This window comes from Thamnophis elegans, chromosome 3, assembly GCF_009769535.1.
Source record: "Thamnophis elegans isolate rThaEle1 chromosome 3, rThaEle1.pri, whole genome shotgun sequence".
Taxonomy (NCBI): Eukaryota; Metazoa; Chordata; class Lepidosauria; order Squamata; family Colubridae; genus Thamnophis; species Thamnophis elegans.
The window spans coordinates 6,364,595-6,391,685 of NC_045543.1; the positions used below are offsets into that span (position 1 = coordinate 6,364,595).

Sequence of the window (27,091 nt, forward strand, 5' to 3'; positions counted from 1 at the left end):
TTATTCCGTCAGGCTGACAGCCTCCTCTGCTCTGAATCAAAGAAAAGACAAACTCAGCTAAGCTAATGTTGGCACGGAGAGCAGCGGCAGCAGCTGGGATTAGCCACCTTTGCAAAAGGGCTAAACTGGCAAGGCTTTGCTTGCTTATGATGATGATGATACAAGCCCAGGACAGACTCGCCAGGGATGAATCGGAAGCTTCGCCTCCATAAGGTATAGTAGATATTTGCTCCGTGCGAGGCAAACTCTTGAATGGTTCTTCGGGTGCCACTAGTATATTTTCAGATCCAGCAAAGAACAAAGTTACGAGGCCCAGAAGTAGACTAAGTGGTCATCCCTATGAAACTTCACTAGACTGCCCAATTTTATTTTATTTTTGGGGGTGTGCTTGTTCATTATTATGTAGCGATGTTGTTATTTAGAGGTCTTAAGCACGCTCTCTCTCAGTTTGAGAATGTAAATATTTGGAAGCCCATTGTACTTGGTAAGACATTCGGCTATCCGCAGGTATATAGGAAGTGAACTGGAAATTTTCTGCAAATGGATAGGGATCTACTTTCCCCAATCTTGACTTCAATGGGACTAGAGTAGTTAAAAATGCACAGGCATTGTTATACTGGCACAAGAAGCAGCATATTATTTGATTCGCCAACAATTTTATTTCAAAGATCTGTGATTAACAGTATTCATTTCACAATTACTCACAGAAACTTTAGTGTCTTTCTTGGCTGTATAACAGAAAAGAAACCCACAATATTTTAAGTCACGGGCCAGTCCATTGTACTCAAAAAGGAATGCCTTTTCTTTCAGCCTGTGATTTTTGTGGTTTAGATCCATTTAAAAACAGATGAAATATAATTAAGGAAGATTTTTTTTCTGAGCCTCCCCCCCCCTTTTTTTTGTCTTCACATGGTTTTATCTGCAGGTTTTCTGTATTAAATAATATTGAATTTGTGTGCAGACATGGTTTCTTTCCCCACATTTAAAACTCTATTTTCAGGACAAATTTGCATAGTTTATACCTCTGTGGTCCTGATAATTTATTTATTTTTTCAGTTGATAATTTGTCTTTTTGCTTACAGGGCACGGCAGGATTTAATAATATGACTCCCTTACAGAATTAAATTTACTTTTCCTGGCCCTTCACATATATCCTTCCTCAAAATTGAAGTCCCTTTGGGTCTTTGGAACTACAGAATTACAATTCCCATGTAAAATGTGTGCTCGTGGGAAATTGTGATAGGTAATTTCAAACTGATATTTTTATATTTTCCATGGGCTCTTTGAGTATATGTGTGAAAAATTCAACAGACAAGCTAATGCACCTAGATCAAATTCATTTTTTTTTATGTAGAAGACTTTTGTGCCAGTTGGATCTTCAGCACACTTGTTTTTGCTAATAATATGAGTAATAAAGACAGCCTACTACGAGTACAAATTAATATCAGCAAAGATTAGTTAAATATAAGGAGAAAAAGACCAAAAAAGCATCCAAATCTGAGAAAGTCTGTGATATACCAAATGAAGCATCTTATGAATGTTACATTTTATTTATAATGGAATAATACTTTAATAATTTTTTATTAAATCAGGGTTTTTTTATTCAAACAATTCTGTTTGCTGCAACTGCATTTAAGTTTTGCTTCCCAAAAGCGCATTATGGTTCCAATCTAAATATTAGCAGATGAATAATTGTAAGTCAGTTTCATTTGCCTCAAGAATTTAGAAATTCAACAAGATAATTAAAAATGCCCACTTTTGAAATTTCAGTATTTAAAACAATGTCGTAGCTTGTTGTAATTGTATGTATTAATAAATTATACTTTATGAATATGGCTGGCTAGCTTGCATTGATAATTTTCTTTTGGAGTCATATTTTTCTAGTCAGAGTAATACCTTAGGCTAAGGTGACCAGATTTTCAGATTGGTAAAGAGGGACACCTTTGACCGGGGGGGGGGGGGGGGCAGGGGCTTGATTAAAAAATTTATACGGAGCAACAAAAATTTTCATACAATGCAAAAATAGAGTTAAAATCTCAGAGTTAAAATCACTGTACCATGGTATCTTTTAGTGCAGAAAAGGACCGGCATACAGTAGAAAGGAATTGGAAATGCTGCGTGAGAGGTCACCAAACCTTGTTTGTGTGATATTGATTGCTTTCTGTCATATAGGGCTAGAAAAATACCAGGGTTTTCTGCTGGAGAATGGTTCAAATGTTCTGCCCAGAAGACTTGTATTTAAACTTAAATCCAAATTGCTATCTGTTAAAGCTAAGGTTGCATTAGATTCTACGGACAAACTTTGAATGTGGAACACTTTAAATTACCCTGTTTTCCCCCCCAAAAAACAGGCTGGACACTGTTCAAAGTGATACTAAATCTTGTCAGCATAGAGGAGACCTTGATGTAAATGCCAAGGAAAGAGTTAAGACCACCTCACCTCCCATGTATACAAATGTATATTTTATAACTTCCTTAAGTCCTTCCTTTCCAGATGTTTCTCAGCCTTGATTTTAGAGAGCAGTGCTCATTTAAGGCTGATGGGAATTGTCCTCCGATACATCTGGAAAGGCACCAGTTTAGAAAGACTACTGATTAATATAGAGATGGATTTATCTTTTATTTGCAATGAAGGGGAAAAAAAAAGAAGCTTAAGAGGATCTCCTTATGAAAACAACTTTTGGGTTTAAATTTGGATGGAATGCAGTCCTTTGGTTAGTAAACAGTGGATATGTCTGAGGGAGCCAAAGCATTTTTCATTTTCTAAAATGGATTTAAAGTTTATGACTTCAGATGTTTCTCTTTGCCTTTATTGGCTGTCGTTTTCGGTTCCACCACAAAACCGCGTTCGACTAAAGCACGCTCGACGAAACCGCGTAGCTGACGTCATCACAGGGTGACAACAGTGCGGAGACAGAAGCACGCTGTAAACGCTAAACCTAAAATTAATCCCTAAACCTAAACCTAAACCCCCTAAACCTAACCCTAAACCTAACCCTAAACCTAACCCTTAACCTAACCCTAAACCTAACCCTAAACCTAACCCTAAACCTAACCCTTAACCTAACCCTAAAGCTAACCCTAAACCTAACCCTAAACCTAACCCTTACCTTAACTTGAATCGGCTTGCTTTCAAAGCGCTATTTAAAGCGCCCTTCTTTCTCCGCGCTCGCTGTTGTCGCCCTGCTGATGACGTCAGCGATGCGGTTTAATCGGGCACGCTTTAGTCGAGCGCGGTTTTGTCATGCCACGGTCGTTTTCTACCCTGCTTAGGATTTCCATAACTACTTCGTAGTCTGTAAAGTGCGCCGAAATATAGTTTGAGGATACATTCATTTAAATCAGAAGTTGTTAAATCTAATAAAAACCCCACAGGGAGATGGACAAGGTCAAAATAACATCCAGGATAGAAAATCCAGTTTCTGAATCTGGATTAAGTGGATGCTGTTGATTCATAGTAATTGTAAGTTACACCTGCAGCTTTTATGTGATACTTTTAAGAAAAACCTATAAATCTGCATTAAAGTACATTGTTTCCTGTAGGTGTAGAAAGACAAGGACAGGATGTAATTCTTCTGTCTAATGTATTTATTGCCACACCGTATATATTACACTGTGGGCCACAGTGATGTTTCACTACTTAATGGCCAATTGATTTGAAAATTGTCCTCCAGGGCTGAAGGGATCAAATAAAGAACAAAGGCTAATATTAGAATGTCAGTGCTCATTTCTCAACAAAATTAATGGCTCCACCTAGTACAGCAATGCTTCTTACTGAAAATGTAATGCTAGAATGGGGTGCTCTGTTGAAAAAAATGTTTCTGGACTGTGTTTTTTTTCCCCTTTCTGCAAGGGAAAGCAAATAGGAATTTTCTCCTACTGAAGCTTCCCAGCAGCCTAAGACATACATTTTCTTTTGCAAATCAACGCTTGGTGACATTTCATTGGTCAAAATGAGGCATGAAATCCTCTTACCTTCGCTACTGGTTCGGAACCGGGAGCGTGCATGCACAGAGCATCCGTGATGACCTCTGGGTGAGTGGGCGGAGCCTTCCACCATTGCCGCTACTGGTTCGCCCGAACCGTGGCAAACTGGCAGAATACCACCTCTGGTCAAAATATTGTTTAATCTGCAAGTGTCTTCTGTATAGTAGTTCTTCTAAGCATCGCAAAGTTCAAATTTGGAGTGACTTTAATTTCTAGATTGTTTAAGTGGGTTTGCTGCTAACGTACCTGCCTCCCAACTGCGTTGCAGCATCCCTCCCCTCGCTCCTCGAGTCAGTAGCCGAGCTGGCGGTTGAGTTCCCCAGGCTTATAGTTCTGGGGGATTTCAACTTGCCATCGCTCGGTGAACGCTCTGATGGGGCGCAGGAGTTCATGGCTTCCATGACAGCCATGGGCTTGACCCAAGTAATTCGGGGCCCAACCCATGCAGCGGGTCACATGCTCGACCTCGTATTTCTCTCGGAGCAGTGGATGTGTGATCTTGGTCTGAAGGGTAATGAGATCATACCCCTGTCGTGGTCAGACCATTGCCTACTGAGGCTTGACTTCCGGAGGCCAAACCCCCACCGTAGGGAGGAGGAACCGACCAGGTGGTTCCGCCCCAGGCGACTTATGGACCCTTTGAGGTTCCAGACGGAGCTTGGGGTTATTCCTGATACTCTCGCCCACAGTTCGGCGGAGACTCTGGCTGCCGCCTGGTACTCGGCGGCGTCGGAGTCTCTCGACCGGATTGCGCCACTACGGCCCCTCCGGGTCAGTGGATCCCGGAGAGCTCCCTGGTTCACCGAGGAACTCCGGGAGAAGAAACGCCGGAGGAGATGCCTAGAGCACCAGTGGAGGTCCGATAGGTCCGAGGCGAACCGAGCACTCTTGACTACCTGCACCAAGGACTATGTCCGAGCATTAAGAACCGCAAAAAGATCATATATTTCTGCCTTGGTTGCGTCCGCCGAGTCGCGCCCAGCCGCCCTGTTTAGGATAACCCGCTCCCTCCTCAATAGGAGGGATGCGGGAGACCCCTTGCAGGGTAGGGCTGAGGATTATGCTCAATTCTTGGCGGACAAAGTAGCTCGGTTTCGATCGGACTTGGACTCCACCGCAGTAGGTCCAGCTGAGTCACAGGAGGATCATTTGTTACATCAGCTCTGGGTTGAGTTCCAGGAAGTTGCCTCTGGGGATGTGGACAAGGCCATTCGAGCTGTAAGTGCCTCCACTTGTATTTTGGACCCGTGTCCCTCCTGGCTGGTGGCTAACAGCAGGGAGGTGACACATGGCTGGATCCAGGCAGTTGTCACCGCCTCCCTTCGGGAGGGGCACTTCCCCGCCGTACTTAAAACGGCGGTGGTGAGACCCCTCCTGAAGAAACCATCGTTAGATCCAGCCATCTTAAACAACTTTCGTCCTGTCTCCAACCTTCCCTTTATCGGGAAGGTTGTCGAGAAGGTGGTGGCCTTTCAGCTTCAACGGGCCTTGGAGGAAGCTAGCTATCTTGACCCCTTCCAGTCCGGCTTCAGACCTGGTTACAGCACAGAAACCGCTTTGGTCGCATTGACCGATGATCTCTGGAGGGCCAGAGATGGAGGCTATGTGTCCATCCTGGTTCTCCTTGACCTCTCAGCGGCTTTCGATACCATCGACCATGGTATCCTTCTGCGACGACTGCGGGAGGTGGGAGTGGGAGGCACTGTTTTGCGGTGGTTCTCCTCCTACCTCTCGGACAGGTCGCAGTCGGTGTTGGTCGGGCGGCAGAGATCGTCCCTGAGGCCCCTAACATGTGGGGTACCTCAGGGTTCGGTCCTATCCCCCCTACTATTTAACATATACATGAAACCGCTGGGCGAGATCATTCGGAGGCACGGGATAAAATACCATCAATATGCGGACGATACGCAATTGTATCTGTCCGCCCCGTGCCAACTCAATGAAGCGGTGGACGTGATGAACCAGGGTTTGGAGGCCGTTAAGAACTGGATGAGTGCTAACAAACTGGTACTCAACCCGGATAAGACCGAGTGGCTGTTGTGCTTCCCCCCCAATAATTTGGCTAATACACCAACGCTTAGGCTGGGGGGTCAAATTTTATACCCCTCAGATAGGGTCCGCAACTTAGGAGTCCTCCTGGATCCACAGCTGACTTTTGATCACCAGCTGTCGGCTGTGACCAGGGGGGCATTTGCCCAGGTTCGCCTGGTCCGCCAGTTGCGGCCCTACCTAGACCGGGGGGCTCTCACAACAGTCACTCGAGCCCTTGTGATCTCTAGACTGGAATACTGCAATGGGCTCTACATGGGGTTGCCCCTGAGGTGCATCCGGCGACTACAGCTAGTCCAAAATGCAGCCGCGCGAGTGATAGTGGGCGCACCGCGGTTCGCCCACGTTACACCTGTCCTCCGCGAGCTGCACTGGCTACCTGTTGGTCTCCGGGTGCGCTTCAGGATACTGATGACCATCTTTAAAGCACTCCATGGTAGTGGATCTGGGTACTTGAGAGACCGCCTTCTGCCGATTACCTCCCTAAATCGACCAATTAGATCGCACAGATTGGGCCTCCTCCGAATCCCATCTGCCAGTCAATGTCGACTGGCGACCACACGGAGGAGAGCCTTTTCTGTTGCTGCCCCGACCCTGTGGAACGAGCTCCCCATGGAGATCCGTACCCTCACCACTATCCAGACCTTCCGCGCAGCCCTCAAGATCTGGCTCTCCCTGCAGGCCTGGGGATAGGTTCCAATTACCCGCCCGAGTGTTTGATTGCTGAATGAAAGTTGTGTTTTATTATTTTTTCTTTGTGCACATATTGTCTGTTTCTGACCTTGCACCCCCCTCCCCTGTGGTTGTAAGCCGCCCTGAGTCCCCTCAGGGAAAAGGGCGGCATATAAATCCCAATAAACCTAAACCTAAACCTAATGGGAGACTGGATTTTCATTGTCAACAGTGTAGTAGATTATTGTCATTACTTTGTATTTTGTTTCTCTCTGCTAACCCAGTTGATGTTTACTGATTCACATAGAGCAGAAAACTGAGCTATGGAGTGCTATATGATTTACTGATCTCTCCCACAATCATTGAGATGTATCCTAATGCCTAATACATTTATTCCTGCCTCCTGCTTCAATTGCACATAATTAACTTAAAACACTTAGAACACTTAACAAATCTGTGGCTAATTTCTGTCAGGAACTTTCTAATTTATATTCTGTGGCTACATTCACTCATTGTGCATAGTATTATTTATTCACTTTGGAGCTGGAATATTATTTTTGCAAGGCATGTATCTTGCGCTTAACTTGTCAATTGTGCTTTACATGGTGAGCTAAATCAAAGAAACTGGCACCCAGTTCACTACCAAAAATTATTCAATTGCAAAATTGAACACACAAACCCACACACCCATTTTAACCAGCATAGTAGTTTACAGTCCATTACTGAGGCTTTACTGAGCTGTCATAATTTCATAGCTGCATGCACATTGATGCGTTTTGAGGTTTTCCTTTTGGCAACATTCCCAAAACAATCAGTATTTTTTCTGGATTTGCTCCCAAGCCTCCCGATCAGTGGTGGGTTTCAAAAATTGTTCGAACCTACTCTGTGGGTGTGGCCTCCTTTGTGGGAGTGGCTTGCCACCCATGTGACTGGATGGGAGTGACTTGCCGCCCATGTGACCGGATATGAAGATGCCGACGACATTTGTCAGAACCACCTTAAATCACCTCACACACAGCACTGGCATGCATAAGAATAGGATGTAAACTTGTTTTTCAAAAGGCATCTTTGGTTTGCGTTAAAACAACTTCAACACACGCAATGTTCTGATTGCACCACAAGCGCAGTAGTCATCCTTACCTTTCACAGAGGCACTGAGTTTTATAAATAGGAGCATGATAGTGTAGAATAATCATATCCAAGGACCAGTGGTGGGTTTCAAAAAATTTGGGAACCTCTTCTGTAGGTGTGGCCTGCTTTCCGGGTCCACTGGTGGAACCTCTTCTAACCGGTTCGGTAGATTTGACGAACCGGTTCTACCGAATAGGTGCGAACTGGTAGGAACCCACCTCTGCTCCCGATGTTTCCCTCTTATCAACTAGTGGTGCTAGTTGTTTGGGCTGCATAAGGAACAGCTTATTTAGCTGAAACATTTGAAAGAAAAGGAATGGATTTACTTACAGCATTTTTCATAGTGGCTCCATCATCCATTCAGGAAGAATAGGATCAGGTCCACCAGCCATGCCACTACCATTCATAGGTCCACTGGCCTCATTCTGTTTAGAAATGTGAAATGGGCATGTGTATTTTGGGGTTTTTCTTGAAAGGTTTTTATTTTCCATTTTTTCATTTTCATACACTCACATATATACTGTACATAGCCGGAGCCATACAACATTAAACAATAATTGCAGCAATTCCTCTTGACAACAATACCCCCCAAAATAGCAACCCAATATACCTCTTCCACTCTCCGTACACCTCTTTCTTCCACCCCCCTCCAACTTTCTATCCTCCCTCCATCATCCTCCTCTACCCTACTTCCCCTCCCACTCTACCACTCCTCTCTCCCGATCCACTCCCTCCCTTCCTTCTCACCCTCCCTCCCATCCTCTCTCCCGCCCTCTCTACCCCTCTTTCTTCTATCCCACTCCTCCTCCCCTTGGTGTATTCCCACTATATGTCAACGTACTTAACTTATCCTATTTTTACAGAGAAATTAAAGAAAAACAGTATACATGTGAAGTATACCTAGTATATATCCCTCCTTACCTTTCACAGAGGCACTGAGTTTTATAAATAGGAGCATGATAGTGTAGAATAATCCTATCCAAGGACCAGTGGTGGGTTTCAAAAATTTTTGGAACCTCTTCAGTAGGTGTGGCCTGCTTTCCGGGTCCACTGGTGGAACCTCCTCTAACCAGTTCGGTAGATTTGACGAACCGGTTCTACTGAATAGGTGCGAACTGGTAGGAACCCACCTCTGTCGTGAAGTATTAGAAATATACTTAGTGTTCTCCTTAGCTGAAGTTTATAGAATTCCTCCATGTTTGTTCTGCAGCAAGTAGTAAAGTGCTGGGATTCCTTTCATCCATTGCTATGGGGAGATCAGCCTTTCTCTTGTCCCCACTTCCAGCTGGCTGGAGTTTTTTGAATAGAGATAGTCAGTTCTGATCATTGTTTGGAATTTCACAGACATTTGAAACAGCCACCCCCACCTCCGCTTCTGTCTGAGAGCTCCTAAGAGACATAAATCTGATACAGAGTTCAATAGCGCAAGAAAACGAGGCCCATCGGCCTGCCAAACCTCTGGGTGCCATTTTTATGACCTAGCTGGCACATTCATGGCCACCAGCATATATCTTTCTGCCTCTTGGACTGTTAAACAAGAGCTGTCCCAAAATTTTATATTGTGGAAGTGCAGGCAAGTGCTTTGATGTTGCCATTAACACGGTTTGTGCTCCAGCCGGCTGCTTCCTGGGCCCGAAGTAGATGCAGACGATGTTGGATAATTACCATGTCTGGAATTTATTTTTATTAGGCCTTCTCCAAGCTTGGAAATGGTAAAAAGTGAAATGAATCCAGCGAGCCCTTCATATTTAAGGGTTTCTCTTCACACATTGGTGGCCTGATTGTCTTCCAACATCTCATTTATAGGTTATGAACTTGAATGTGAATGTGGTAAATGGGTTTCATTGGCAAACAAGTTTGGGAAAAGGTTACCAAATGCCTTGAGGGAGGGTAGAGAGCAGTGATGGTATCCTCTTTTCTTCACTACTGGTTTGGTAGCGAGAGAGCATGTGCAGAAGATCCTTGATGATGTTTGGGTGGGTGGGGGGAGCTTTGTGCCGCGCCACTACCGGTTTGCCCAAACCGGTGCGAACCGACAGAATACCACCACTGGTAGAGAGAGATAAATTTCAGAAATACATTTGCTTGCTTACTTGGTGTTTGATGCCATGGTGAAGCACAAGGGTAGAAACTCATGATTCTAGATCCATGAGTTCTAATCCTCTCTTAAAAGCTGGGAGGTGGAAAAGGATCAGAAATTGGCTGGAGGCAATAACGGGTTAAAATAGAATGGACACCTGAAGTTTTTTTTATTAGGAATTATGTCTGCGAAATACAAAAAAAGAAATCCAGTATTTAATACTACATATAATTACGGCAGCAAGGATTGCCTTTGCCCAGAAATGGAAAAACAAATTAATTCCAAGCGAAGATGAAATAATAAGAAAGGTTATGGACTGTGCCGAAATGGACAAACTAACTAAAGAAATCCAGGGAAAAGAAGAATCAGAATTCTACCAGATATGGGAGAAATGGTATAGGTGGATGGAGGAAAGAAACAAAAAATCAATGAAGGAATATAACAAAACTCAAAAAATAATAGTTATGAGTAAAATAAGAGGGTTAAGAATGGTGAAATCCAAATGAAATACAATAGAAGGGGAAATAATATACGGTGAGCGGTATGGATTGATGATTGCTATTAGAAAGAACAGGAAGTTCCTGTTTGTATTGTATTGTGTAAATGTGGTGTACGTCTAACTTTTGTGTGTGTGTGTATTTTACATGTTTGTTAATTTAAAAAAAAGCTGGGAGGTGAGTCCTACCCATCTCATCTGGGGATTGCTGAGGAAAAATGTAAGGAGGAAATAGTACTATCCAGGCTTCCTTGAGTTTTACTTTTAAAGATGAGATATAAATCTAAGAGCCGAGGTGGCGCAGTGGTTAAATGCAGCACTGCAGGCTACTTCAGCTGACTGCAGTTCTGCAGTTCGGCTGTTCAAATCTCATGGCTCAGGGTTGACTCAGCCTTCCATCCTTCCGAGGTGGGTAAAATGAGGACCCAGATTGTTGTTGGGGGCGATATGCTGACTCTGTAAACCGCTTAGAGAGGGCTGAAAGCCCTATGAAGCGGTATATAAGTCTAACTGCTATTGCTATTGCTAATAAATAAGTTTGCTTTTCCTCTAGGATACAGAGTGGGATGCCAACTCTTCCTTGCCATAACAACAGTCCTGTGAGATGGGTTAGGGTGAAAGCGACTGATGTGAGGTGAACCTCCAAGGGTGTGGCTGGACTTGAACCTGTGCCTGCTTAGTTCTAGTCCAGCATCTTAACCACCCAGTATTTCAAAAAAATGATACCCTGTGCACTTGAGACCACATGAACAACACTGCTGTGTTAAGCAGATTGCCTCGAAAGTCTTTCCAGAGGTTCTTTACACTTGAATACACCTTTGACCCCTCAAAAGGAAACAGCGCTGCTGTGTTGCTGTGAGAGTTTGGCAAGTGCCTTTACATGCAGAAGGTGGCCAGGATTTGTCCAACTGGCTAAAGAATGAGCTAGCTGTGGCCATGCCCTTTTTTTAATTCTCTAATTGTGCTTATTGGTCACTGCAAGAAAAAAAAAGTAAGCCACAAAACAGGCTGTCCATTCACAGCTTGGCAAACAGAGGTGGGTTCCTACCAGTTCGCACCTATTCGGTAGAACCGGTTCGTCAAATCTACCGAACCGGTTAGAAGAGGTTCCAACAGTGGACCCGGAAAGCAGGCCACACCTACAGAAGAGGTTCCAACATTTTTTGAAACCCACCACTCACACACACACACACACACACACACACACACACAGACTCACACAGAGAGAGAAAGAGAAAGAAAGGAAGAAAGAAATAAATAAAAAAAGAAAAAAGAAAGAAAAAGTGAGAGAGAGATGAAAGAAAAAAAGGAAAAAGGTAGAGAGACAAAAGGAAGGAAAGAGAGAGAAAACACATGACCGGCAAGCCACTCCCACCAGGTCACATGGTCAGCAAGCCACTCCCACAAAGGAGGCCACACCCACATAGTAGATTCCAAACTTTTTGAAACCCACCACTGTTGGCAACGATGCCTTTCACAGCACCTGGGAAATAAATGGGGGGATGGTGGCCAAGTACCACAATGCCTTTACTTTAGGAGGGAAGGGCGACCCTCCAAAGGGGAAGAGAACGGGGATGCTGTGGAAACTGACTTTGCAGTGGTTCCCCCAAGCCAGTGATGAGCTCAGTGTGTCGAAAATTCAAAGAATGCCTAACTTGACTCTGCTGGGATATCTCTCCTACCGGTGGTAGGATTAAAAACGTTTTACTACCGGTTCTGTGGGCGTGGCTTGGTGGGCATGGCTTGGCTTGGTGGGTGTGGCAGGGGAAGGATACTGTTTAGTCCTCGCAGTTACGAATGACAGCCAGCAACAGCCAGGCCGTGCCTGATTGGCTCTGGCGCAGCATGGCTGAGCGCGGGTTGTCAGACGCGCGGCTATTGGCCTCCCTGTTTGACAGCTCCATATAAATAATTGTCAAGCAGGGGGGAGGTCCCTGTCTACCGCTAACTTGCTTGTTGAACTGTTCTGTTAATAAAGACTGCTGTTGACTCAAAAAGTTTTACTACCAGTTCTGTGGACGTGGCTTGGTGGGCATGGCTTGGCTTGGTGGGTGTGGCAGAGGAAGGATACTGTAAAATCCTCATTTCCTCCCGATCAGCTGGGACTCGGGCGGCAGAGAATAGATAGGGGCGGGGCCAGTCCAAGGTAGTATTTACAGGTTCTCTGAACTACTCAAAATTTCCTCTACTGGTTCTTCACAACTGGTGAGAACCTGCTGAATGCCACCTGTGGCTCCTTCCCTCCCTCCCTTCTTTCCATGCCATTGCCAAGAAACTTTTACATGTTCATTTATTTATTTTTTTAAAAATACAGTCCAGCACATGTATGGTGCTATATATTATATAAAGAAATGTTAAATAATTACAAAAAATAAAATGTGAGTAAAACAAACTCATTTTCAGAGACCATGCAAGAGCAGACTTCATTCTCACATGGCTTCTGCAGCCTCCAAAAATCACCTCAGAACAGGATGTGATTTTGAGAATAGTTGTGTTGGTGAATGCTAGCGTGTCATTTCAAAACATCAGTGTCATGGGTTTCGCCATCAGTGCTCTAAACTGATGATTTTCTGAAGAGCAGTGGCAAAGGGTGTGAAGTGTGTTGAAAATCTGACTGTGTTGTGCAGAATGATTCTGATCCTCAGCTTGGAAGATATATTGCCTTTAAACAGAAGATGTAAGGTGATCAGTCGCATATCCCCATCAGCTAAGGGTGATAACCAGGGAGAGAGCCCTCTTCATGGCACTAGCTATAGAAATTGTCCCTCATAGAAATCTGTCTCATACCTTATTGATAGAGTTACCTTTCTGATGCCAAAGAAGAATTTATTGTAAACCAAAACTTTCCAATTTTCGGAAAGTTTTGTTTGCTTTCTGTTTAACCTTCAGATGTATACTCTTGTTTATTTCATATTTTAATATATTGCCTTGTTTTTACTGTTGCTTTATGTGAATTATCTTAGAAATGTGTTTGGAGGGCAGTATTTAAAATTAAATGGAGGCTGGATTATTGTAACGTGCTCTACATGGGGCTACCCTTGAAAAGCGTTCGAAGACTGCAGTTAGTTCAGAATGCGGCCGCGTGGGTGATAGTGGGTGTGCCGAGTTACACATATCCTCCGTGAGCTGCACTGGCTACCTATTGGTCTCCGGACTCAATTCAAAGTGTTGGTTATCACCTTTAAAGCCCTACATGGCTTAGGGCCAGGATACCTTCGAGACCGCCTGCTGACACATACCTCCCAGCGACCAGTAAGATCCCATAGATTGGGCCTCCTTCGGGTGCCGTCGGCCAAACAATGTCGGCTGGCGGGCCCTCGGAGGAGAGCCTTCTCGGTGGCTGCTCCGACTCTTTGGAACCAGCTCCCACCGGAAATCCGGACCATACCCACTCTGATGGCCTTCAGGAAAGCCATAAAAACTTGGCTGTTTCGGCATTCCTGTGGCTGTTGACCTCACTGTTGAGGTCTGGCCCTGACTAGAATGAATGTATGAGGGATGACTGTTGTTTTAAATTGTATTGTTGTGTTTTTTTTTATATTTTCTTTGTAAGCCGCCCGGAGTCCTTTGGGATTTGGCGGCATATAAAAGCTTTAAATAAATAAATGTATATTACAGAGATACAGGAGATAATGGACATAGCCATTCAATTCGATAGATAGCAAGCGACCTAATTATATAATGCTTTAAAAAAACTGCTTTAAGAAGTGATTTCCACAATGCCTAAAAGTAGATCAATAGTTTGTTTTTGTCAATATTAAGAATGCCTTTCTGATGGATTACAGAAACCTATTATCATAAACTATATAATTCATGCTGCCAGCTTTGCATCATTTTTACTGAGTCAATTCACTGTTCTCTTAGAAGACACCATTCCTTTGAAATCTCTCACGCTTCCAAATTTTATTAAAGCAAATGTTGATCTAATCCCCTCTTATCTTTTCCTGTTTAGGTGGAATAATTATATCCCGCCCCTGAAGAATTCTGATTCATTCTTCAAGAAGATGGGAAATTCTTATGCGGGACAACTTAACTCAACGCGTTTTGAAGAAGTGTTGCATAATTCTATTGAAGCTTCTCTCCGATCCAGTAATTTAGTCCCAAGGCCGATTTTTTCACAGCTATATTTAGAAGCCGAGCGGCAGCTTTCATCTCTAGAAGGTAAGAAGTGCTCCTTTGGAAATATTTGTAGATTTGGGTTGGGTCTTTGGTGTGCTCTGAAATGTCTTTTCTTGCAGACAGTTCATTACTCAACTAGGATTGATGATGTTACCTAGTTGGGCAATGAAATGTCTGCAAGAAACCAAGCTCAGAGAGCACCAAGCACCTCACCTTTGCTCGTGGGTGCGCCGTACACGCACAGTACAATTAAAATTGTTCTGCCCGTGTGCAGAAGCAAAAAACAAGATGGCACCACCCACGGCACCGCCCAGAGAACCAGTTCAGGGGCGTGGCAGGCCTTGGTCACTACTGGTTCCAAACCACTACCGGAACCCACCACTGAATGTGACCCAATCATCCAAAATATATTTAGATGTGTATAAAGGTGCAAAATTTATTCATAAAATATCACTCTTGCTTTTACACAGATTAGTATACAGAGATAAAAGTTATCAAGAACCATTCTTCCAGAAGTAATTAGTGTGCTCTTATTTCTCTGATTCTTTTGCTGATCCGGGATTAGAATGTTGTAAAGTCCTTCCTACGTTGATCCATAGGCAAAAATCCTGATTGAGTCTTGCTCTTAACTAGTGAGAGCCAGGGAAAAAAATGTAATAAAGAAAAGAGGGGAAAAGTTTATATGATCCATCAATAAGATATAAGCAAAGCCTCGCCTCTATTTCCAAAGCTTCTTGTTTTTGTGATTACTGTACGAATGGGAGCCTGGCCAATTTCAATTGGTCTCATCAGTACTGTTCATTAATTCCTTATATAGAAAGGGCTTCTGATACAGTGTTAGATTTAAACTCATTTGTATGAAGCCTGCAAATGTTATTGTTCAAAGTCTTTGAAATATATCAAGGAGGAAGGATTCTATTTCTATATCTTGATCTTTCCAGCTGCCACTTAAAAAAAAAACCTCCCACAAATTTAACTGGGACATGCTCTCTTGAATGTATATCAGCTCAAAACCTTTTTTGAAATTTGTAAATTTGATTTAATGTAGTGAACTGGAAAGAAATATAGCATTTGTGACTGAGATCCCAGCTGTGCAATGGTAAAAATGAGCATAATTGGAAGAAACAGGATTTAATACAATGAAATAAATTGCAAATTCACCGATCAGTATTTCAAGCAACAACTATTTTGGTGATGAATAATATTGATTAAAAGCTGACGGTATTCTTACATTTAAACAGCATTTTTATACTTCCTCACTTTGAACAAGAATATTGGGTTCTGCTTTAAATTCAACTTGTGAACTTCAGAAACATTAGAATAGCTTAAAGCAGTGATGGCTAACATTTTAGTCATTGCATGCCGAAAACCCATAATGAATGCGCATACGACACCCCCTTCGCCCCTCACCACTGTGCATGCATGCGCGACCCTAATCCCTACCCCCCAGCGCATGCGCACGTGACTTCTCTCGTGCCCCATTTTGTGCCTAGCAGTCCTCCCTGAAGCCTCCTGGGACTAAATACAGGGTGCAGCTATCAGGGTTTGGAAGTTATCCCAGGGGTCTATATAGCTATGGAGGTTCTGTGGTGTTTCGAGTGATATATGAATCAGGTGATACGATTGCTGCACATTGATCCTGTCTATAAACTTGTACAAACTGCCCCTCCATGCATGCGCATGCAACGCCCCACACATGCACACGTGTCTCCTGCATGCGCCCCCCCATGCATGCACAGCAGAGACTCAAAAATCAGCTGGCCAGCGGGAGGTACATGCGCAGGCGTGGTGGAACTGAGCTGGGACGAGAGTTCGTGTACTCGCAGAGAGGGATCTGTGAGCCACCTGTGGCAAGCGTGCCATAGGTTCGCTTAAAGTATCAGAAAATATGCTATTTTATTTTATTCTAATAGGATTTTTATATAATATTTTGGGTCTTGTTATTTTCTTGTATTGCTTCCTGGGAGATGAAAATCTTAAGGCACAATGTTCCCTTTCTCAAGCAAATTCACTGATTTTTTTTTCTCCAAGAACACACCCATTTCTTAATAAACATTAGAATCTCCTACAGTTCTGATCATCACTATGGAAATATTTCCTTCAATTCATTTCTGTTTTCCTTTACCAGTATAAGGAATATTTCCTTATGTCCATTTGGCATGTGCTTGTGATCTTCCAAATTATTGAAAGAATAAGTAGTACCCTTGTTTTGGCCTCCACTTAATTTGTTTTGTATTCTCAGTGTAGAATGCCTTGTGGATTTTGGAATTTTGCCCCAACAATAAAATAAAGCAAATTGTGATGTCAAGTGAGAAATGGCTATTTCTGCAATTGTTCCAAGATAATGGGGTTGTCTCTTTTCATAAATATGTGATATTCATTCATTCATTCATTCATTCATTCATTCATTCATTCATTCATTCATTCATTCATTCATTCATCCATCCATCCATCCATCCATCCATCCATTCATTTTATTTGTTCAGTTTTCTTATCATTGAATCAAAACAGACTCAGAGCAGTTTACACAATAGTCAACACTAAAAAAAATTCATAAAAATACCCATGGTACGTATAACAAAAAATAAAATTATATAAAATATACACGGAGTCACAAATCTGCTCCAGTCAAAACTTTTAAAAATCTACAGAAAAAAATAAATAAATCTTGGCAGCCGTATGGAAGTCGTTTGTCACTGCATTCGTCTGGATGTTGTTTAGCTAGCCCCAAATAACCTCTGTCCCAGGAATTAAAGCAAACAAACCCACAAATAGATGTCCTTGAGGGTCTTCCATCCAAGTACTTACTAGGCCTAACCCTACTTGGCTCGCAAGTTCAGACAAGCAAATGAGACATCAAGTTCTTATTGGATAAATCAAACGCCTGGAAAAAGTCCAAGCAATTAAATCATTAGGGAACATGATTTTCTTTCATGGTCTGTAGCAGTGGTGGGATTCAGCCAGTTCGCACCTATTCGGGAGAACCGGTTGGTAACTTTATAAGCAGTTCGGAGAACCGGTTTTTGGAAGAAATCTCCTTTTGTTTTTTCCCACTTTACAGGGCTAATCCTGTAAGGAAGGCAGGAAGGAAACATTCTGGTGTTGTTTCTAGCTTGATCTTTATTGCCCTGCTTACAGAAACTGCCTCTCCAGTTAACCCTTATTACCATTGTAACAACTAAGGCGAAGTGCCCATCGACCTGAGTGACATTGACTTGGCCACGCCCACATGATCACATGACCACCGAGCCCCGCCCACCCAGCTGGTCATTAGGGCAGAGAACTGGTTGGTAAATTATTTGAATCCCACCACTGGTCTGTAGGGTAAATGAAATTCTTTGTCTATTGATTCAAATACGATTTTTCTTAGGTGTCTAATTCTGGCTTAGCATGCTAAATATGCAATAGAAGAAATACTAAATAATATCAGGGATTTTACCATCTGATCATTTTATAACTATCATGGTTTCCAGTTTATTTATATGCCCAATTCAAAGTGCTGGCTTTGATAGTGAAAGCTCTTACTGTTTGAGACTATGACTTGAAATGATGCTTTTCTCTATAAATACCCATATGGACCTTGAGATTATTCCCAGAAGCCCTTATTCATATGCCTTCATAAATGCCAGTAAGATTACTAGGAAAAGGATCTTGACATTTCAGTTGCGCAACCTTTATCTGCTGGTAGGTAGGTAAATTAATAAAAATACATTTGTTTCAATGTTTTCCCTTGTTAGCCTGAAGGCTGACTATTATATTTAGATTTTATTTTCTGCTGCTCAAGTATCCACACAATTTTTATTCTTTGCATCAGTGGCTTATCCATAATTGGAGTAAAGAACATTTCATACAATTATTATTTACAGTAATTATTATTTGATTTATAATGATTGATCTTTATTTTCTGGGTTTTGCCTGGAGAGAGTTCACTCATGAATGTTTGTTACTCAATCACCGAAGCTTTCTTCCATGTATGAAGCAGCTGTCAGGGCTTGGAAGTTTTCCTAGGAGTCTATATAGCTATGGGTCTGTGGTGTTTTGAGTGATGTATGAATCAGGTGATATGATTGCTGCACATTGATCCTGTCTATACATTTGTACAGATTGCTCTCAAAATGTACATCCCAGGTATGCATGTTGTGCATTTTATTAATGTTCCCACTGTGCCGTAACATCTGAAATTCCTATTTAGTTTGATCTTCCATAATCAAAATATATAGGTCTGCAGTTTTTATTGATTACAGCCGGTATATATAGGTATAATTCTGCATGTTTGGAAGGCATCAGAAAATAGCAATAGCACTTAGACTTATACAGTATACCGCTTCACAGTGCTTTACAGCCCTTACTAAGCAATTTACAGCGTTAGCGCATTGCCCCCAACAATCTGGGTCCTCATTTTCCCAACATCGGAATGTTGAGTTGCTCGTGAAATGAATAGAAATGCATATCTCCATCTAGCTCTATTATCTCTATCTCTATCTCTAATCTCTATCTCTATAGCTGTTTTATCTTGTCCCGTCTGTCCATCCATCCATCCATCCATCCCCCCACCCCTCTCAAATAAACAACGGCTGTCAATATGGAACAGCTGTTACTAATAAAGTTATCTTGCTGAGCCTAAAGTGCAATTTATCCGAGTTCTAGTGATAGTGCTTGTGATCTCTTTAGCAGGCAATAGGGTAGATAATGAGGAAGAGGAGGAGGAGGAAGATGATGATGGTGATGAAGGTTCAGAAACAAGTAGCCCTCCTGTTACTTATCAGATGAAACCTGCACCTGAAGGTTGTTGCACTACCGATGGTAAGACATTAATGTTGTTTAGATGGTTAATTTATAGGCATGCAATAGATCAGCATTCCCCAAACTTTCTGGCCTTATAGACTATATATATATATATATATGTGTGTGTGTGTGTGTGTGTGTGTGTGTGTGTGTGTGTGTGTGTGTCACAACCCCTGGTAAGCCCCAATTATGGGAGGAAGCTAACTGCTTCCAACATCTGTCAATCGGCTCGTCACAAGAGTCCATCACGACAGAAACCCAATATTTTTACTGTTGCCTTTTGTTATATTTGTGTTTTTATTTGTGCTGATAAATAAATAAATAAAGCACAGGTTCGAATCCCAGTAAGGGTGTGGCTAGCTGATGAGAGCTAAATAGCTTGAAATAGATCTATACTAGTCTCCCTTTATTTATTTATCAGCACAAATAAAAACACACAAACACACACATATATATAGCAACATGGACTTATTTCTTTAGCATAAAATGGAACCAAATTGTAAAATCCAGCCAGAGCTTCAGTTTACATGTCGAAATATGTAATACTGATAAGGAACAAGTCCCTTTCACTGTTTCCCTAAAATTTAAGACCTGGTTCTAAGTTTTATTATGCTACTGGTAAAATTGTATACTGCAGCATCCTAAGTGGCTCATATGCTTTCTTTACACCAATTACCATATTATTTTAAAATACATATAGCAAAATAGATACCGGAGGCTGATTATAAAGTGATCTTTTTCCTACATTCCAATTTTTTTTCCATTGTGAGGGAGTACAATATATTTTCATTACTATCTTAGTTTTCACATGGTACATTTTAGATGGTGGACCAGTCATTAAATAGCTCAGACTGAAATTTACCACTTCAATAAAACATATCCTTAATCAAAATGTTTTATAGATTATGTCCACATATTTTACATCTTTCATTTATACACAATATGTGAAAATGTCTCTCTATATTAAAAAAATCATGGGATTTGAAAAATAGAATTTAGATCAAGTTTAATTTATAGTCCATCTCCTCCCACATATTTCTCATGCCAGTTATAAAAATGTTTTGTTAAATTATTGATTACGATCAAAATTCTTTTAATTTGTAAATAAAAAATAAAAAATTTGTAAATTAAAAATATTGTGGTATAACTGTAAGGAAAGAAGAATGTATATTGGCAGAATATATTCTAGATCATCTGTAAATGGCATCATCCATAGAAAGCATACATCCAAGATTAAAAATTGAGCCAGTTCCCATTATAAATTTTGAGATCAAGTTTAGTGAATGACTGTGTGCTAATATTGTTTGATATGAAATTCTTTATATTGATCAACTACGTTATTTTTTTTTAACCTGGAAATTATTTGGAAATGGGTAATTCTTGAGATTTATATATGCTGCTACTTTGCATTTTTCATGTAAAACTTTGTTTTCCATTTGGAAATGACATGTTGGCTCTTCTGATGGCAACATTAGCTTTAGGCATTGAGAATAATCTTATTTGTCACATTCTGTCACAGTCTATTGTATGGTACAGCTTCTAACAAGCCCGGCTGTCCAGGACACTAGGAGACAGTAATATATAGCTCTATACTAAGAAAAGTGGCAAGGCACTAGAGTCTGAATGTCGTATATCACTTAGCCTTCCATCCTTTTGAAGTTGGTAAAATGAGGACCCAGAATATTATTGGGGGCAACATGCTAACTCTGAAAAGTGCTTAGAAAGGACTGTAAATCACTGTGAAGCAGTATATAAGTCTAAGTGGTATTGCTATATACTGAGGAAGACTTAATGGTGTTCTTGCTACTCGTCCTAAATCTATATATATAAAAGCCAAGTACCACTCATTCATCACGAAATCTCCAGAACCATAAAGCCTATGAACTTGAAATTTGGCACATATGTTCCTCTTGGCTTCTAGGTGCTAGCTAAGAAATGATTTCTCAAAATGACCATCAGATCATTAGTATTTTTTATACAGTAATTAATGCACTCTGATGCTAAGGAGTTCTACTCCCCCTCTCCAGCTGAAAATAACTCTGTTCCAACTGCCAGTTGCTTTATATTAACACGGTCTGATGCTAAGGAGTTAGACATTCTACTTCCCCTCCCCACCTGAAAAGAACTCTGTTCCAACTGCCAGTTGCCTCACATTCCATTACCTCAGTTCAAACTGGCAGACATTCCACTCCTTCACTCAGGAGCGGTCTGGGGCTCCTTACAGTACTAAATCTCAGTACCTCACCAAAATGTCTTCGCCTTCCACCTATGGAATTGCTTCTGGACTCAAGGTGACGGGAGCGATATTCCCTTATGTGTTTCAATCACCGACCACCACTAAGCCAACGGGTTGTGAACCGAATTTCTCCTGCATAGCCCAATCACATAGTTTCGTCACGAAGCACAGGTATCCAGCTAGTTTCATGTGAGACTATACAAAAGAAAGAGCCTTTGAAAGTTTATACGTATGCTAAATGTAACCATGACAAAATCGAGCAATCATTCCTTACAGAGGAACAGAAATTTCTTGTCAAATTTGTCTCGTCTGCCCAAATAAATGAAAAAGTTGTTCCACTAAATGGAAATACCATGCTTATGTCTTTCAAATAATAGGTAAGTACTTGACTTACACGTTCATTTAATGACCAAAGTTACAGCAGCACTGAAAAAAGTGACTTATGACCATTTTTCAAACTTATGACCATTGCAGCATCCCTGTAGTCACGTGATCAGATTTCGGACACTTGGCAACTGGTTCATATTTATGCTGGTCGCGATGTCTCACCGATCCCCTTTTGCAATCTTCTGACAAGCGAAGTCAATGGGGAAGCCAGATTTGTTCAACAACCTTTTTACTAACTGAACAACTGCAGTGATTCGCTTAACAACGATGACAAGAAAGGTCGTAAAATAGGACCAAACTCACTTAACAACTGCCTCGCTTAGCAACATGAATTTTGGGTTCAATTGTGGTTGTAAGTGAAGGACCCAAATTCTGTGAATTAGAGCCTATTTGTTCCACCATCTGCTGCTGTTGCCAGATTTTTTTAATCTGCCTTTCTTCTTTATTTTTAATTTTTATCCTTTTTAGAGTTGTATTTCTGTAAGACGCCCGGAGTCCTTCGGGATTGGGAGGCATATAAATTCAATAAATTTGAATTTTGCTGAAAAGAATATATAAAGCATGTAGGGGACAATTTTCTCAGAAAATTGCACATTGCACTCTTATATAATAAAACAATGATTATGCAATATTTGAAGGGCAAATCTACACTCTTATGAACATATGAACACAAATACCCTCTTCTCCACTAAGAATGTTTTGACTCCAATCCAAGGTTAAAATGATAGCTAGGTCATTTTGGCTTACCAGGGCCTGAACTACACCTTGAATTACTGGGTTATTTTTTGCACATTTCCACTGCCGTGGTTTTTTTTTTTTTTAAAGTTTAGCAGGGCTTTGCCAATACATCCTGATTATCAGCATTTGAATTAAGGAGTTTTGCCTGTTAGGTTAAAGAACAATAAAGCTTTTTGAGAAATAAGTGAACTTGCTCAGTTGGGGAGGGGCCCCCAAAATGCAAGGGTTGATTATAAATTCTGAGTCTTCCCTTCCCTCTCTCTTTTTCAAATGTTACTTTTTTCGTTTGTGCAGTTTTAAAAATGGCAAGAAGAACTCTTGATAATGAAACGAGGGAGGAAAAATCCAAGCTGAATTTCCCTTTTGTCGTCCCATTTTAAAGCAGATTTCATCATAACCAGCTATTTGTTAACCTTTTCTTCGTTATTAGTTATTTTTCTGTTTACATTTGTTGGGTAAACTTTCTGTGCAAACGTTTTCCAAACTGCTGGTTTCTTTTGCTAATTAGGTGGGTCTTATACAGTGGTGGGATTCAAATAATTTAACAACCAGTTCTCTGCCCTAATGACCAGCTGGGTCTTTGCGCGCCAAAAGCAGGGGTGGTGGTGTGTGTGTGTGGGGTGTCGTACACATGGGCAGGGGTAGAATTATGGGTGTGGGTATGCACGTGCATGACCCCCCTGCACTTCCCCCACATTCCCCTCGCTTTTGGCACATGATGGCAAAAAGGTTAACCATCACTGTTCTATCCCAATATCAACCATATCCAGATCTACCTATCATTTGCATTTATTTTTCACATTCTATTAGTTTTTTATTCCCCAAACTAGTATCCCTCCACTGCTTTCGACGACAATTTTGATTCTTACATATGAGAATATGGAGATTATTCTCAGATATGGAGGGTTTCTGGCAGTGGTAGGATTCAAATAATTTAATAACTGGTTCTCTGCCATAATGACCAGCTGGGTAGGCGGGGCTCAATGGTCATGTGACTGGGTGGGTGTGGCAACTCAACATCACTCACATTGATGGGCGCTTCGCCTTAGCTGTTTCAGTGTAATAAGGGTTAACCGGAGAGGCAGTTTCTGTAAGCAGGGCAATAAAGATGAGGCTAGAAACAACACCAGAATGTTCCTTCCTGCCTTCCTTACAGGATTAGCCCTGTAAAGTGGAAAAAAACAAAAGGAGATTTCTTCCAACAACCGGTTCTCTGAACCTCTTAGGAAGTTAAGAACTGGTTCTTCCGAATAGGTGCGAACCGGCTGAATCCCACCACTGGGACTCTTATAGATGAGCTATTCATACATCCCAGCTTTAGTTTTGTTTTACTAGCAAGCTTGATGAAGAATGTTGTTCTTTTTCTCCAGGTTTCTGTCAGACAGGTAAAGACATCAGGCTAGCGTCCATCTTGAATGAACCAATTGAAGTGCCCTCAGGATTTTTACTGGTTGGTGCAAAGTCACCAACCTTGCCTGAACACCTTTTGGTGTGTGCTGTGGACAAGCGATTCTTGCCTGATGACAATGGGCACAACGCCTTACTAGGTAAGTGGGATTGGTAATTTGCTGTCATTCAGCAGCATTAGCTGAACACTCTCAACGTCTGCAGCTTGCTCTCTTATCCGTGGAAAAGTACAATATGAGCCTGAATACCAGTACAAAGATTTTGACTCTAGTCCAGTGATGGCGAAGCTTTTTTCCCTTGGGTGCCAAAAGCGTGAACGCAATAGCACACGCATGTGTGCCGACACCCATAATTTAATGCCCCCTGCAGGCTCCACCCCTACGCATTTGTGCGCCCCCAGCTGGGCTCCCCGTGCATGCACGCCCCCCCCCCTGTTTTGGTGCTAGCAGGCCTTCCTAAAGTCGCCTGGGACCAAAAATGGGGTGTGAAGAGCGTTGCATCCCCCCATCCCCGTGCATGAGCACCCGACCCCACCACCCCCGTGCATGGGTGTATGACCGCCCCACCCCCGTGCATGTGCGCACTTCTCCCAGAAGAGACCTGGAAATCAGCTGGCTGGCGGGAGGCCCGTGTGCATGCGCAGTGGAGCTGACTTGGGCGATAGCTCATTTGTCCGCAGAGATGGATCTGTGGGCATGCCATAGGTTCCATCATGGTTCTAGTCTATGTTTAAAAACCTAGTAAGGTCATTTTGGCTTACTGATACCTGCATTACACCTTGAATTATTTTTGCACATTTCTGCTGCCATTTTTTTTTTAAGTTTAAAAAAGTTATAAAGTTTTTAAAAGTTTCCTTTCTGCTGCCTTGGAATGCTTTTATTTTAAGATATGATGTTGGTAAACTACTTATTGGTCAAGCTGTACAGGTAGTCCTCAATTTATGACCACAACTGAGGTCAACATTAATGTTGTTAAGTGAGAATTTGTTGAGTGAGTCTTCCCCATTTTATGACCTTTCTTGCCACCGTTGTTTAGTGAATCTCCGCCGTTGATAATTTAGTAACCTGGTTGTTAAGTGAATCAGGCTTCCCCAATGACTTTGCTTGTCAGAAGGTTGCAAAAAAGGACTACATGACCCCGGGATGCTGCAACGGTCATGGATATGAACCCGTTGCCAAGCATCTGAATTTTCATCACATTATCATGGGGATGCTGCACACGTAACTGTGGAAAATGGTCACAAGTCACTTTTTTCAGTGCCGTTGGAACTTTGGATGTTCACTAAATGAACTGTTGCAAGTCGAGGACTGTCTTAGGAATCCAGAAGTCATTGTACAGTACATTATGAATATCACTTTAGCCTTAATTTTCATTACATTTTTTTATATTGTTCATTGGTATGTTTGCTAACAACCTCTGGAAGCTACTCTAAATCTGGCCTGACCTTATTGGAAACTACATCTCTTTAGTTTCAGTAGATCTTTCAAATTTGGAATATAAATGTCCTGCCATATCCTTATGTTTAATGGGTAGTATTCTAAATAAATTTATTTTTGTACATTTATAAGATACACCAAGAGAATAGAATGGAATGGAATAGAATGGAATGGAATGGAATGGAATGGAATAGAATAGAATAGAATAAAATGGAATGGAATAGAATAAAATGGAATGGAATGGAATAAAATAAAATGGAATGGAATAGAATGGAATGGAATGGAATAGAATGGAATGGAATGGAATGGAATAGAATAGAATAAAATGGAATGGAATAGAATAAAATGGAATGGAATGGAATAGAATAGAATAGAATAGTTGGAAGGGATCTTGGAGGTCTTCTAGTTGAACCCCCTGTTTAGGCAGGAACCCCTACACCACTTCAGACAAATGGTTATCCAATCTCTTCTTAAAAACTTTCAGCGTTGCAGCATTTACAACTTCTGGAGGCAAGTTGCTCCACTGATTAATTGTTCTAATTGTCAGGAAATTTCTCCTTAGATTAATCTTTCCAAATCCAACTTATTTATGATCATTTTAAGATGGATTAATAAACCTTGTCCTTGTCACATAAATCTACCCTGCAAGTTGCCATTTGTGCCTCTGACCTTGGAAGTTTAGTCAATCTGATAGGAGGCAGTGGTTGTAGATTTTAGACTTGGACTTGGACAGGAAAAGGAAGGATGACCTCGCTCTAATCTGTCTCTTTCGCTCTTCTAGCTTGCTTTAGTCACAGAACTGTAACTAAAGTTCTGGGGGAATGTGATAAATCAGTCTTGAAGGATTGCAGACTAAAGATGGGATGTATAGATAGATGTTAGTGAAATTAATTTTGTGAGTGGAAGATGTCAATCCAGAGTAAACTCTTGAAAGAAACTAGGTTGGTGCTAAACAAATCCATTAATAAGACTTTTAACAGCTGTAGCTCAGATTTAGGGTACCGCTTCAAAGAAAACACAATTGCTTCTCAAGTAAACGTCCTCAAGTATATTTTGAAGCTTTTGTTAGAAAGCTATTTTCCATACTGTATATATTTCATCCTTTTACTGGACAGAAAAAAAAGTGTTTGATGTTTGAGTGGCTGCTAGTCGTATTACTAGGCAACAAAGCTCTACAGAGGCCTGCCAATAAAAATAAAAGGAAAACCACGTGAACCCATATAAATAAATTTAAGATTTCAGTTTATAGCCAGCTCTGTGGGAAGGGGCAGAGTAGATAACTTTGTCAAGCAATAATATGTTTTGCTGTAAGATCTTGCTGTCTTTGATGGGTTACAATACAATTGGGCTGCAATAGTAAAGGAATTAAAGGGGCCATAAATCAGCGGTGTTGTCATTTTAAAGATACAGGGAGTAGTGTTGCACCACTCAGCCCATTCATTGCTCCTGCTATTAACAGTTTAAAGTTCCTAGGGTTGTTAAATCAGAGGAAGTAGTATATGTGTTAATTGCATGCTAAACTACAGGAGGAAAGGATAGTAAGAAACATTTGGTAATAATAACTAATG

At 41.5% G+C, this 27,091-nt stretch overlaps 1 protein-coding gene across 1 annotated transcript in view; it reads left to right on the top strand.

Moving 5' to 3' along the window:
• Window positions 1-14,419: 14,419 nt before the first annotated feature.
• Window positions 14,420-27,091, top strand: part of GREB1 (growth regulating estrogen receptor binding 1) — an 88,786-nt gene continuing 76,114 nt past the window's right edge. Inside the window, exons 1-3 of the mRNA XM_032214176.1 lie at window positions 14,420-14,576; window positions 19,206-19,337; window positions 24,051-24,227. Coding sequence (XP_032070067.1) covers window positions 14,420-14,576; window positions 19,206-19,337; window positions 24,051-24,227 — 466 coding nt within the window. The remainder of the gene's footprint in view (window positions 14,577-19,205; window positions 19,338-24,050; window positions 24,228-27,091) is intronic.